This window comes from Schistocerca gregaria, chromosome X (genome assembly GCF_023897955.1).
Source record: "Schistocerca gregaria isolate iqSchGreg1 chromosome X, iqSchGreg1.2, whole genome shotgun sequence".
NCBI lineage: Eukaryota > Metazoa > Arthropoda > Insecta > Orthoptera > Acrididae > Schistocerca > Schistocerca gregaria.
In genome coordinates this window covers 456,063,378-456,078,961 of record NC_064931.1, presented here as the reverse complement: position 1 = coordinate 456,078,961, position 15,584 = coordinate 456,063,378, and the positions used below count along the sequence as shown (strand labels likewise).

Genomic DNA, 15,584 nt, shown 5'->3' with positions numbered 1-15,584 from the left:
TTATTAAACCACTCCTAAAAACAAGTTGTACATTTGATAGCCAATTATATGAAATAAAATGCGCAATCAAGCTGATATACACAGCCTTTTCAATAACTTTAGCAGACATAGAGGGCATAGAAATAGGTCTAATATTGTCTGCATTTTCCCTTTCTACCATTTTATAAAGCGGCATTACTACTGAGGACTTAAATTGTCCATGAGACTGACAATTCCTAAGGGAATAATGACAAACATAGCTAGAGGTACAGGCTTAACATGTGCAGCATGGTAGTTTAATATTCTGCTAGATACTCCATCATATCCATGAAAGGCCCCACTTTTCAATGATTTAATTAATTAGTTAACATTTAGAGTATATCTAGAAGCTTAAGTAGTGCGTCTAATAACGTCTAATAACTTTCTTTTATTTTCAGTATTTGCTGCGATGACATCTCATATGAAGATGCGGTGTCGTCGTGGTAGATGCGGACGTCGACCTGCACGTATAACTCCACAAACTGAAGGAATACACAGCCATCTACGTTCACAGGCAACTGGAAGAGTTCGTGGTCCTGGGCGCCCACCGTTGGCGTCTCGCGGCCGCGGGCGTCCACCGTTGGCGTCTCGCGGCCCCGGGCGTCCACCGTTGGCGTCTCGCGGCCCCGGGCGTCCACCGTTGGCGTCTCGCGGCCCCGGGCGTCCACCGTTGGCGTCTCGCGGCCCCGGGCGTCCACCGTTGGCGTCTCGCGGCCCCGGGCGTCCACCGTTGGCGTCTCGCGGCCCCGGGCGTCCACCGTTGGCGTCTCGCGGCCGCGGGCGTCCACCGTTGGCGTCTCGCGGCCGCGGGCGTCCACCGTTGGCGTCTCGCGGCCGCGGGCGTCCACCGTTGGCGTCTCGCGGCCGCGGGCGTCCACCGTTGGCGTCGCGCGGCCGCGGGCGTCCACCGGTGGCGTCGCGTGGCCGCGGGCGCCCCGGCCGCCCCCCGAACTGTGACAGTGACAATGAAAACAATCTGTCGTATGGACTTGGCAGTCTCCGTGGACCAGAACATATAAGTGAAGTGACACACGCAAGTGAAGTCTGTGTACGCCGACCAGGACGTCCTCGAGGACCAAGACGTAAACGCGGACAGGGCCGCACTCGGGGACCTGGTCGGCTGTCTGCACATGACCATCCAAGTGAGAGTGATAATGTGCCACCCCCAGGACGCGGACGTGGACGTCCAAGTGGAGTTAGAGTTCGACGTGGCAGTGGCGGGAGAGCAAAGGGAACGCCAGTTTTAATGAGACCAGGTAAGCTGCTACATTATTTTTAATTTCCAATACATGCAGCATCTACCATTCAGTTATGTTTAGGGTTGGACTGTTGTGTATCACCATGAGATCAGCTATATACGTCCTCCTCTTGAATGATTTTTCAAACGAGTGTCCAGAGCCACTGGATCAGCGTGCAAGGATGGCAAGTGTGCGGAGGCGCTTAGTACTCAGCTTCAGAGCTGCTCCTGTAGGATTTCAATTAGCTGGCGAACGATTTGAATTCCACAGAGGGCCCTTGACCATTTGTGTTTCACTGTGGTTGTACACATGTTAAAAAATGTTTGCACTTCTTTTTTCATGGAGAGAACTAATGTTTTTAATATTTAGGCATTTTCTGTCAATGTGTCACTGCGAATTTGTCAACGGGCTTAAAACTCCGTCTCTGTACATTACATTAACTATAAAGTCATCCATACACATTTACTGCCCATTGTATGTTACTAGTTTATCGTTGAAGAATTCAGATATGTTACTTTATGGCAATATGACAGTATACACGATGCTTTACAACAGAAATGTATCTTCTTGAGAAATATGTATAGCTTAAAAGTGGAGTATATACCTCTGTCGGAGGATGGAAAGTAGTGAGAGAAAATAATTTTATCATTTCACAAAATTGTGGCTGCTAGCAGTAGTATATGATACTCTTTATGATGTATTCCCTTGTATGCTTCTGTTTGTGAATCTAGTTGATAGTCTAAAACTACGTGAGCGTGCAGGAAAGTAACGCCTCCGATCGTTTTTTGTGAAAACTTTTAAAGGATTTTAAATAAATCAAACATTATTAACACTCTACATCTTTATTCTTCATGTCCACATAACCGCTAGAAGGCTCCGAATTGTAGCGTGTAACATGGAGGCGTGTTACTTACTTAACTATGTCGGTGCATGAGAAGCACTGTACAATAATAGCGTTTCGATTTCGAAGATTTGCTTCACACATGGAGCACCCGCCCCTTCAAGACGACAATGCCAGACCACACAAGAGAGCAACGACCTCTGCAAACAATCAGATGGCTTGGGTTGACTGTCATCGATCATCCTCTGAACTTGTCCCCATCCGATTTCCATCCCACATTTACAGTGATAAAGCGATGTTAAAGGAGGTGAGGTTGTGAAACACTCTGTTGCGACAGTATGAACAATCTGGGCTCTACTTGGGAGAAATGTGGCCATCACCAGGGTGACTATGTTAAGAAACAAACATGTAGATATGAAGAATAAAGATGCAGAAAATAACGTCTGTTTTATTTAAAAGGTTATAAGACCTTTCACGTAAAAATTTCGGAGGTATTACTTTTTAGCACGCCCAAATATGAAACCCTCTAACGAACGAAACAATGTGTCGAACTGGGGCTCACTATAGACCTACACCTCTCAATAACGAAACTCTGAATTGAGCTATTGAAACATGCTTCACGCCCCATCTCTCAGTTTACATCCACCGGGAACTCCCTCCCACCATTTTAATAAATTTTGGTTGTGGATGTCTCACCAAGGTCTCATTAATCGTGATTTACTAGGAAGTTCCTGCGGAAATTACTCAGGCTTCCAGTAAGAACACTCTACGTTACCTCAAGGAATTACGTGCAGTAGTGCTATATTCTATTAGTGCATAGAACAACTGGACTATTATGGAAAGAATGCAACAATATTTTTCACAGTACTTGTAATATTAAACTCGCACTTGAGAGTAGCGGAGTTCAAATACCACTTCGAATTCGCATCCTTACATTGTTTTTAGTTTTTCTGAATGGTACATGGTTCTTTAACAGACTGGTCGTATGTAAATTACGCTAGCCTCAAAACACAATCAATATCTTCAATGCGCGATGCCACTGGTAATAATGTCTATGACAGTGCCACTAAAGCGTAGTTGTTAAACATAGTATTCCAAAATCGTACACCAAAGAAGACGAAGTAGATACTCCAAAGTTCAAATTGAAAGTAACTGCCAAAACGAGTAAATTAGAAGTGAATATCCTCGGATAGTGAAGCAGCTTGTAGCACTTAGAAAAGGCAAGCCTTCCAGTCCAGATGCGTACCATTATATTTACAGGGTGACAGTTATTGAACTGTATGAAATAAAATCGTCATAACTTCTGAGCGGTTTGCGTTAGGACGTTCAAACTGCACGGTTGGCCACGGGGCATTATAGGAATTTGTATGGCGGTTTAGTGACGAAGACCACTTTTATTTGGATGAGTTCAGTAAGCATAATTGGCGCATTTGGCGGACTGAGAATCCGCATTTCGCGATCGAGAAGTCTCTTCACCCTCAACGGTTGGCTGTATGGTGTGAAATGTCCAGTCACGGAATAATCGGTGCGATATTGCTTCATGGTACGGTGACTGCCGAACGGTACGTTTGGGAAGATAATTTCATCCTCATTATCCTAAGTGACCACGATTTTGACAAGATGTGGTTCATGCAAGACGGACCTCTACCCCATCGATGCAGCCTGTTTGATGACCTGGAGAAGCGCTTTGGGGACCGCATTCTGGCTCTGGGGTACCCAGAAGCCACTGGCATGTGCCTCGATTGGCCGCCATATTCTCCAGATCTGAACACATGTAACTCCTTTTTGTGGAATATGTTAAAGAGCAGTTGTAGAGCAATAACGCTAAAAGCATTGCAAACTGAAAACAACCATTCAGGAGGTCATCGAGAGCATGGATGTTCAGACACTTTAATGTCTATATGCGGTTGGAGTACATTCTATAAGTATCCACGAATATCCACACGACGCCTCGTTCGACCACAGGCTGCCCGCCGCGAGCACTCGTTCTCAGGAGAGCTATGCTCGAGCGCGGTGGGTACGAACGAGGATGAGCGAACATACTGCCCAATTTACAAACTACTATTCCAGACGTAGCCCAGACAGCGAGTACGAGGATGAGCGAACATACTGCCCAATTTACAAACTACTATTCCCGACGTAACCCAGACAGCCAGCCTCAGAATGATTCTTAACGTCCAACCGTGTAACAGCCTGAAACATTTGTTAGAAGTACCACTGAAACAACATTTACCAGCTAAATTCATATTACCTAAAATGAAGTCTATGAACTAAAAAAATTAAAATAAACTTATCGCAATAAAATGGGGGTCGATGACAAAACGTGTACTCATTCGTTTACTGTACAATGTATGACTACTGCCTTATTTCGTGTTGTATTCAAAATTTACTCTATTCACATACTGTATGCGAAGAGAATGATTGCCTCTGTATAAACTGTTAATGAGCAAATTTTATCATCGAGATCGCAAGACAGCTGTCCGTTAATCGTTAGTAGTTTCTGGCTTTCGTCGTCGTTCCTAGTGTCCACTAGCAACTATTCCACAGCAGCATGCGGCCCAAAGGAACTATCAATGCGGTGCAAGAAGCGATCATCTATCACACTGTCGCCACAAAAAGTATGGGAAACTGAATATTTTTAATTTGAAATTCCTCATATGATGCTATTCTCTTCTCTCATTCTTACCTGTAAGATTACGCTTTGCTGGTTACCTTTTGTACAGTACAAGTTGTTAAAAAAAATTCGTTACGGTTTTGTCCTAGAAATGTCCTACTTGCTCTAATTATTCAGACAGATAAATTTTTTGAGGAGGTTGGTCTAATATTCACTTGAACATGAACCTTACTTCCTGTCTGGAATACTGTTCCTGTCATCCTAAACAAGGCTGCTCCGGTTTAATCATTAGCTTTGCACAAAATAACCACTACATAGTTTCCAGTCCACTAATTATGACAACACTCGCCGCTTTGGTACTTCCGTTCGTTCCAGTTAAAAATATTGCTTTAATTCTCCTGATCTAACATTTACTCTAACCGAACATGTTGTTGAGGGAGTCAGTTGTTTTCCGGTATCAGAATCTGGTGATCGTATTTAGCACCCGAGCTAGAATACATTCCAGCAAGAGCGTAAAGAGAGAGCGGCTTTTGTGCGCTGCTACGACGATGTCCAGACGCCTGTGTTGTCAGGTCGCTTCGCCACCTGGCAGTCTCCCTCGCTGCCACCTTCCAAGCGACAGATAACCCCACTCAGCATTCCACAGACCTCAGGCGCATTATCTCGTTTCAAGTTTACGCGAGCGCAGTTTATTCTCAGTCAGGTCTACTGTAGATAACATTACGACAGGAATGAGTTCGTTTATAAATAACTTTTCTACTAACTGTAATGATTTTTTTACTAATATTTTACACAAAGAGCATCAGGAATTGATTCCCATTTTCAGGTGCATTTTTCTCTGTGTACTGCTCCATTTTATACAATGTTTTTGAGGTGTGAGGTCTGCTTTGTTCTTTTGACTTTACAGCAATATTTAAAAACTCAAAATTTTTAGTTGGTTAACGAACTTTATATGTAGTTGGTGACAAAGTTTGGAAGAACTTGTACTTACAGTTTTCTTATGGTCCATTTGTGCAGAATCTTCCACATTTTAAACATCATACACAGTATAAATCGAGAATAATTTAAATAAAAAAGTTACAAATATGTTTTTAGATACAGTCGACAGAGATAATGCTCAGGGTCTTCCACAGAGTATGTACAGATGGTATTTATCTCAATAATCTGGGCCATAATTTGTTTATATCACTTTTACAATGGTGATTATTTCTATATGTTGCTATTTTTATTTAAGAATACTGATGGAGCATCGGAGCAAATTCACTCATTCACTTTCAAGCTTTTTGTTTAATATTTTATCTTCATATATTCTGTAATGTGAATATACCTCCAGTTCTTCTAACAAATACATTTTACGCCCTTTCTTTAGTCGTTGTACTTTGACATTTTGATCTACTTTTCCAAATGGGTGTCCTGTATTATGTATATGTGTGGCTACTGATGATGATGTGTGTCTGTTGTGTGTGTAGGCCTTAATATGCTCTGTGTACCTGCTGTTGAAATTTCGGATTGTTTATCCTTGGTAGAATATGGAGCATTTCTGGCATGTTGTTTTGCATATTCCAGAGTCTGAGTATGGTCATAATTACACTTTATATTTTGTATTAGTTTTTGTTGTAGTTTATTAAAGGTAGAAAACCCAGTTTTTCCTTTGTGGCTTTCGAAAATATTTGCAACCATTTGTGATATATGGCCAATCTATTGGATATTAGATATAGATTTGTTGTTGCCTTTTTCTTCTGTGGTGCAGTTTGTGTCTGAGTCTTTCTTCACTTTGTCCAGGACTGTGTCTTATTGGCAACTGCAGTCTGTTTCACTATGTTTATTTTTGTGCATGTTTATTTGGTTCATATAAAGATCTACAGCCACAAAAAATTGCGCGTGTTTTATGTATTGCAGTAAAGTCAACAGAAGAAAGCAGAGCTTCACACCTCAAAAATATTACCTAAAAATTGCATAGTACACAGAGAAAAATTCACTTGAAAATGGAAATCATTTCCCGAAACGCGTTTTGTAAAATATAAATAAAAGAAAATCGTGAATCGTAGTAAAATGTGATTTATAAACAAACCCATTATTTTTATAGCTGCAGTCTTTTACGAACAATTTGTAATGGATCAAATCAGTTTACGACAGGAGAGTTAGCATAATTAAAGGGTCATTGACGACGTAACGTTAAACTCTAAACTTCCTCTCCTCCTTAATTACTTAACAGCTTACGAGGGCAAGGTGAGAACTTGATGGGCTGGCGGTTAGTTAGTTACTTAATTCATAAGTACACTTATTTTACGAAGGAGTCCCCTTTTAAAGTCAATGAAATTTGTCGAATGTTTTCCAACTTTTGTAAAATACACTCCTACATGTTGTAAATGCAGAATACATACGCCTCGTGCCGTACGGAATTTCGAAGTCAAACATCGATTACAGTTCTGTAATTTCATACTATTAGTATTTTAGAAAATTTTTAAGACTTTCGTGGCCACTTGTTGGTAAACTACGGGTCGACGTTTGATTGATGATTTTTATGACGTTTCGTCATCACAAGTGGCTTTTCCAAGGTCGTTTCCGGTGCTGTTTTCCTCTTGCTACTTGCAACGGTCGTTCGCTGCAGCACGGGAATCCAGGATCCGTTCACGTTGAGGCTTTCACCTTTCTTGTTTAAGCTGTTCTCAGGTTCGTGTATTTCTACAGCTTCTCTGAACAAGAGAGTGTGATAACTCTTCTCTATAGCCAGAACTTCCGTGTCGGAGAATTTTAATATGTGGTCGCCCTCACACAACGTGTGCTTTGCTACGGCCGATTTCTTCACCTGCCCCAACCTGCAATGCTTCCTATGTTCTGTGATTCTGGTGTTGATTGATCGTCCACTCATTCCAATATAGACTTTTCCGCATTTGTATGGTATGCGATAATTTACGACATTGCAAGTTGGTCCCTTTTCTCCTTTGCCGACCTGAGACAGTCTCGATCTTATTTGTCAGTTTATAAAATAGTCTTTGCGCCGTGTTTGCGCGATATACGGCCGATTCTGTACGTCGCTCTGGAAATGTATAGCCGAAGGGCTTTACCCAACATTTTTTTCGATCTGCCGCTTCACCGTATGTTCGACCCTTTTACACTTTTAACATAACTGATGGAGTTCCCATTGCTCCTCAAACGCTTTCCAGGTATTCCATTTCGCGTCTGAGGTGCTGCGGCTCAAGTATTCGTCTTGCTCGCGTTACGAGAATATTAAATGTGCATCTTTACTGACTCGGGTGATGACTTGACACTTTCTGCAAGTATCAGTCAGTGTTTGTCGGTTCTTGTGCTGGCGAAACATCAGAAAACATAGCAGTCAAAGAGCCCGAGACATAAGCCAACAGGTAGTTAGTCCGTTAGTGTTTCGCCACTCAGCTAATCTTTTGTATGAAGTTCATTTTCAAAAGTATCGTTCGTGGTGTTTGAGTTACATATTCATATACACATGTATTTATGTACACTGCAAGCTGCTAAAAAACTGTTAATCTGCCATATTTATACGAACTGGGTACCATTATACGTGAAAAAGTGTTTTGACAACTTACGTGCAGTTCATTGCCTTGTTGGTGCAGGCTTATTATATTGTGTGGCTCTTTTGTGCAAGGGGCAGGAAATTAAAACGTGAAAGATGGGAAATAATAAGTAAACTCTTCATTATTCCCAAATGAAAAGTTTTTCTCAGACAATTCGTTGCTCAGACTGCAATGTAGGAAGGCGCACTGTTTTGAACCAGGACATGGTTAACGTGATATACAGCCGGAAAGTTGACATGCACTGGTGTCTAAAATTAAAGCAACAAACCGCTAGTTTCTCGTCCTGTGTCTAATTCACTATATAATCATACAAACTGCCGACAGATGTCCGTACGATCGTGTTCTACACGGAAGATGGCATTTCGGTCAACGGAAAACCACGCCAACGATGACGTCGTGGCACCTATCAAAAGGAGTAGTGTTTGCTGGGTAGTCCCACATCCACAGTCGTTGTGTACACAGTCAGAAACAGTGCATTATGGCACCGAGAAGACACCAGACTCTATGCGGTGGAGGGCAATGGGAGTAACAGAAGCAGGACAGTCGCAAACTCATGTGGCTTCATGGCTTAACGTGAATAGTTCTGTTGATTCCCGGATGTGGTAACAGTAGATAAGAGACCGAAACTGTAACACGAAGATCAGGGCAGGACCGACCACGTGTGACCTCAGAAAGCGAGGACCGTTGTTTGGCCGTAAGGGCACACCTGTACCGCCGTAATACTGCGCAACAACAGTCAACTGTCCTCATAGCATCCGCTGGACGCGTTGTATCGAGGCAAACGGTATAGAGGACAGAGTGGCTTCTATTGTCGGAGACCTGCTGTATGTGTGTCTATGGCACGTTTTCACAAAAGGGATCGTCTAGAGTGGAGTGTTCAACATTTCATCTGGACAGTCGAACAGTGATCCATTGTTATTTTCACAGATGAGTCCAGATTTGACCTGTCGAGTGGTTATCGACGGATTCGCATCTGAAGGAAATGTGTGGCACTATTTCGAGATCTGAACATTGTGGAAAGAGACCTATGTCGAAGAGGGTCGCTAATGGCGTGGGCGGGGATTATATTGATCACTCTAACATTTCTTCATGAAATTGTACGCATGAATCGGAAATGTTTAAATGCTGACACGTATCGTGACGAGGTCTTGGGACCTCACGTACGGTTGTTGCGAGGTGCTGTCCACCCAGACGATAATGCTAGACCTCATAGAGCACGAGTGGGTAATGTTTTATCGGAAACAGAGGACATTGTACGCATGGCGTGGCCTCCTCGCTCTCCAGACTTGAATCTCATAGAGCATGTCTGGGATGCAGTAGAGAGACGGGTTGTATGACGTCAGCATCCACAATCTCACTCCAAAACTGGCGAGCAGCTCCGCAGGAAGAATGGGCGTTTTTATTCACAGCATGCTCCGTCGTTGTCAGGCCTGTAGTGCTGCCAGAGGTGGTCGCACACCATAGTGAGCACATTAACCAGTTGTCGGAATGTGTGTGCAAATACGTTAAGTTGGAAAAACATTTACGTCTACTATTAGGCAAGTTGCTGCTGTGTACTTACTGTATTCTTTACATTGTTTCTTCTTTGCTATCACCTACTTATACTGTTTTGTGGCAAAATAAACGCAACCTCGCAAAATTTCCGTTTGTTGCTTTAATTTTGGGCACCAGTGTACTTTTCGCAAGGATCGAATCAACAGCTTGCCTGCCACGGCTAAGCTCCATACAGCCACACAGTGGCTTGCGTGGTGTGTACGGAGATGCAGAGTGAGTTTGAATTTTCTAAGGAAAGACTAATTTGTTGGTGCCTCCTGAAGGCGCTTGGTGTGGCGAGGTTAGGCTGGCAGTCTGGCTACTCTGGGGAGGAAACGAGGTCGACCTTCCGAGGATTTGTCACCCATCAAAGCGGAACGCGTCGTTCGGCATCCTTCGCCCGCCACCCACTCGTTCCCAACTCTCACACGTGTTCCGTCTCGCGCCGACCGGGTTGGTAGAGCAGTTCTAGGCGCTGCAGTCTGGAACATCGCGACCGCTACGGTCGCAGGTTCCAATCCTGCCTCGGGGCTGGATATGTGTGATGTCCTTAGGCTAGTTAGTTTTAAGTAGTTCTAAGTTCTAGGGGACTGATGATCTCAGAAGTCCCATAGTGCTCAGAGCCATTTGAACAATTTTTGTTGCGTCTCGAACGGACAGTCAGTTTGAATCGCGTTAAGCAATGTGCATTCGCAACAATTTCCATTCTACACTGGTGTCGGCATTGTTTTCCGTTGACCGGAATGCTATCTTCCTTGCAGAACACGATCGTACGGACGTCTGGTTGACAGTCTGTATGAGTATACTGTGAATTAGACACAGGACGCCGAAGCAGCGTTTTGTTGCTTTAATTTTTGACACTAGTGTATGTCCACTTTCCGGCTTTTCAATAGTCGACAGCATTAGCATGCCCCGAAAGTGAACTCAACAACTGCCGTATGGCGACACTGCAGTCCCCGACTGCGGTAAAACTGCCCTGAGTGTTTTACAATGTCCTGTGCGCTATGCACAGTGTGGCGGTTGCGTGAACGACGAGATTATGGTAGAGCAACACATTGCGCGACGAGGTGCACTGTTTACTTGTTACTGAGGTGGAGTTCAAAAATTGATGCATAAATCGATACAGAACAGTTTAAAGGTTGAGTACAGTAATGGGTCGTGGCATGATATAAAACACCAGAAGTTTACTAAGGAAGCCTTAACGAAACTTCTGAAATTCTGGACAAAAATGGTTCAAATGGCACTGAGCACTATGGGACTTAACTGCTGAGGTCATCAGTCCCCTAGAACTTAGAACTACTTAAACCTAACTAACCTAAGGACATCACACACTGATTGACACACACTGTCTTTTCCCGTTTCTTCCGTTGCCTCGTGTTGCGGGGCAGCTCAGTTTGGCTTTATGATCACGCTGGCCACTCGCCATATGAAGTCCAGTTCTGTGCACGACTGGGAGACCTCTGGCAACTTGCTCCCGCACTTTTTCATTTCCACCCAGTTGTCAATACTATATGTTACTTTATACGTGTCGTCCTTAAGTGTTGCAGAGCGGTGTATTTTCCAGCAACTAGTAAACTTCATACCAGTTTGACATTTTTTTCCAAACTGACATCATAATGTTTCAGTATTCTAGTGTAGTGTGTATGAAAAGTTTTGCAAACCTCTCTTATGCATTTCACACCGTTATCCGTCTACTTGTCACTTTAGTTAAGATACAAAAACAAATAAAAGAGGATAGTGTAGGAGGTGCCTGTACTACCTCAATTTGATTTTGTACGAAACTGATGATGTCAGCCATTTTTTAGACATATTGAAACAATTTTCCCTCCATACGTTTTCGATTGTTCTTATACGCCTGTATGTACAAAGATTCTCACACCAGAAGGCCCAGACTTCATGTCGTGCAACACTAAAGTCTCTTAATTCTGAAACTGGGTAGGGAGGTAGACTGATTTATGGTTTCCTTACTCGCACTTGCGCTTACATGTTACATTATGATTACATATTTTAAAACGTCACATGAACTTAATTGTTGTTGTTACGGTTTTCAGTTCGATGACAGGTTTGACTCAGCTCTATACGCTAGCCTGTCATGTGCAAGACTCGCCATTTCCGAATAACTACCGCAGTCTACATACATTTAAAACTACGTACTGTATTTATCCATTTGTCTCCCTGTACAATCTTTACCTCCCACACTTCACAGCGTCACGTGAACGCTTTTAAGTCAAATATGTTAAATGCTACAGTTGAACTAACTACTTACTACAAATGTTAGTTTGTGCGACACTCGTTTGTAATTTACTTTATCTTTGATTTAGCTCCTTGGCCACAGTATGATACGATTTGCTCCGTGTACCAGTTAAGTAGCAACACTGCCGCCCGTATGTCCGCTTGAGACAAACAGAGATGATACTTTTATTCAAAGACAGTAATTATACTGAAGTCACCGCGATATATGATGGTTCACTGGACATTACAAAAGGCGGGACATGGTTATTAATAGGGTGTGTGATCACAGCGGACGGAAAAGAATGCTCCGCACCGTGTTCCCTCGCTTCCCGCGCCCGGATTCCCGGGTTCGATTCCCGGCTGGGCCAGGGATTTTCTCTGCCTCGTGATGACTAGGTGTTCTGTGATGTCCTTAGGTTGGTTAAGTTTAAGTAGTTCTAAGTTCTAGGGGACTGACGACCATAGACGTTAAGTCCCATAGTGCTCAGAGCCATTTGAACCGTGTTCCCATGCTGGCCACATCGTTGGAAGCGTGTTTTGTGGTAGGTCGTTCCATTCGACCGACCGAGGTGGCGCAGTGATTAGCGGACTGGACTGGCATTCGGAAGGACGACGACTCAAACCCACGTCCGGCCATCCTGATTTAGGTTTTCCGTGATTTCCCCAAATCGCTTCATGCTAATGCCGGGATGGTTCCTTCCCTAATCCGATGGGACCCATTATCTCCCTGTTTGGTCCCCTCGCCCCAAATCAACCAACCAACGAACCAACCAACCAACGTTCCATTCGGCAGTGCGGTTGACCGCTGCTGGATGGCATGTTACGCGCTTCAATACGTCTCCATCAAGACATACTCGATAGGATTTTAAGTCTGGGGAACTGGCAGGCCAGTCCATCCGCCGAATAGTCTCTTTCTGAGAGCTCCTCCATCTACACTGCTCGATGCGGTCGCGCATTGTCATCCATAAAAATGAACTCAGGGTCGAATGCACCCCTGAAATAACGCACATGGGGTAGGAGTACTGTGTCACAATAACGTTGACCGTTGAGTGTACCGTGTTCGAGGACTGGAAGCTCAGTACGCCTGCACAACATTATGCCTCCCCACACAAACACTTGGACCACAAAAAACGATCACGGTCGACAATGTTCCTGGATGTATTAGGTACCCTCATATTTCAACAGGTCGGAAACATCCTACAATAAGTACTGTTTACAAACCTTGTGGCCTGCATGGGAGTACATTGCAGAGCATGAATTGCCGTCTGTGGTGATTACCCACCCTATTAATAACTAAGTTCTTTCTTTTGTAATATCCAGGGGACCATCATAAAACACAATGACTATAGCGTAATTATTGCCTTTGAATAAAGGTGTCATTTCTGGTCGGCTCATTGCCTATTTCTTTCAGCTACCTATATTGTAACAGTTCTTTCTATGTATGCTCCCAAGTTTCTTGGAGCTATGTTATTTGGCAGTGACTCATCATGCGAAAGTAACTTTCGTCCATAAGTACTATAAATTAGTGTAGTGCCATAGGAAGAGGTCGGAAAGGACAGCGCCATAACTACGAGGAGATAGACCACTGGAGATAGAGGCGGAACCATAAACAAGAAAGTTCAGAGCAGTGTAGCTACCAGCGAGCACGCCACCTGCGCAGGCGGCTGAGTGCACTGTGTGTTGATTCGGAAAAGAAAATAACACGCTAATTGGAAACCAATGCGAAGCGCAAGTCGTCGGCGGTCAGACTTAGAAAATCCAATGAGCTTGTCAAAAGCAGGAGAATGAGACGTAGCCGGGTCATTTCCAACATACTGAATGGCGCGTGACTTAGAGCTTCAAACGATACTGAGAGTGAGTTTCAGACCGCCGCGCTAGGGTACTTGATTGCGTTACCCGGAAAAGCTGTGTATCTTCTGACCCGGCACAAGCGTTGCACATGGGGAGGATCTTCGTAGAATGTTGATTCTAACACTTCTAGGGACTCCGTACGATACCGATATAATTTTCCATGTTTAGAGGTAACCCTCCACAGATGTAACAAAACGATTTTTCGTTATTTACACACGTACGAGGCATTTGATCTGAAATAACTCCAACCAAAAACCTTCATGAACTTAGAATAACAAGTATTCACATATAGTAATTGTCGGGCGTCTCAGTTCTGAGATGGAGTGGCAATAAACAAAACGTGATTCTAAATGTCAAGCATGACTTAAGCGGTAGTGCTGCGAAACCGCTCTCACGTCCAAGAGGTACATTTACGAACTGAGTGTAATGTGTGGTAATTACTCGTACAGATTTAGATTAGTTTAAGGATCGGTATTCATGCGACAGTATGCGGACCTAATACGTTCCAAAACGTGCATATAAACGGGATTTTCTGGTGCTCAGATCTCGGGTTCTATTGGTGATGAAAAGGCTGGGTCAAGTGTTTTGGATAAACTTTTAGTTAGGGACCACTTGTATACCCAAAAGAAGAATCGTCTCAGTGTTACTGTCGTACAGCACAGTTTCGCCGTCATCAGCCGACCAAAACACAGCCGAGAATTCCAAGACGACTATGCATAGCAAATGGCTGGAATTTTTACGATATATTCCTAAGATCCTGATCATGAAGAGCCTTGAAGGTTTTTCTGATATCTTTATCTGTTTTCAACAGAGGTTCAGAGTCACCTTACTTCTACGCGTGAAAGCAGGTATGAGGCGATATCTAAATAATAATTAAGAGTAGCACAAGGCTAAAAATGGCTCTGAGCACTACGGGACTTAACATCTATGGTCATCAGTCCCCTAGAACTTAGAACTACTTAAACCTAACTAACCTAAGGACATCACACAACACCCAGCCATCACGAGGCAGAGAAAATCCCTGACCCCGCCGGGAATCGAACCCGGGAACCCGGGCGTGGGAATCGAGAACGCTACCGCACGACCACGAGATGCGGGCACAAGGCTAAAATTCTAACGGTATATTCTCTAGGCATTTATCTAGAAGAGCCATCTCCCCGTTTTCAAAAATCTTTCACCGGCATAGAGAAACACCCCTAAAACTTGTTTTTGGGTACCAAAACCCGGCCGCTGATTGAGAAACGGCTATTAACAGCAAATGGCTGTAATTTTTACGTTATATCGAACAACACTGAAAATTTTCTAAATATATTTATCCATTTCTAAGGTACAGAGATTCACAGTTCCTCTACTTGTACGTGTAAAATACACATGTAAAATCCGGTGTGAGGCGAAAACTTGGTTTATAAAGTGACGTAGCACGGACATATATGATGTAAAGGGTCTCCTTTACCATCTGGTAACCCCATTCATTAGAGAATCGTTCAGTAAGCGCGAAAGCGACACGGAGATGATTAGCCTACTCCAGCGGCAGACGCTGAAAGAGAGGCGTTCTTCATCACGCTGTGGTTGACTGTTAAAGTTTCGAGAGCATAGTTCCTACAACAGTCATCTAATATATTGCGTCCTCCTACGTATATCTCGTGAAAAGACCAGGTAGCTAAAATTAGAGACATTCAAGCCCACACAGAGACTTACTAGCA

The 15,584-nt window shown here is 43.6% G+C and overlaps 1 protein-coding gene across 5 annotated transcripts in view; it reads left to right on the top strand.

The window, feature by feature from the left end:
• LOC126299299 (filaggrin-2-like) overlaps positions 1-15,584 on the top strand; it is a 492,536-nt gene that overhangs the window by 186,292 nt on the left and 290,660 nt on the right. For 3 of the 5 annotated variants that reach the window (XM_049991095.1, XM_049991094.1, XM_049991096.1), the window contains one exon: positions 417-1,274. In XM_049991095.1, the coding sequence (XP_049847052.1) occupies positions 428-1,274 (847 nt within the window). In that variant the 5' untranslated portion in view covers positions 417-427. Of the gene's footprint in view, positions 1-416; positions 1,275-15,584 lie in introns of those variants that run through there. The other 2 variants (XM_049991097.1, XM_049991098.1) reach the window with 1 other exon arrangement.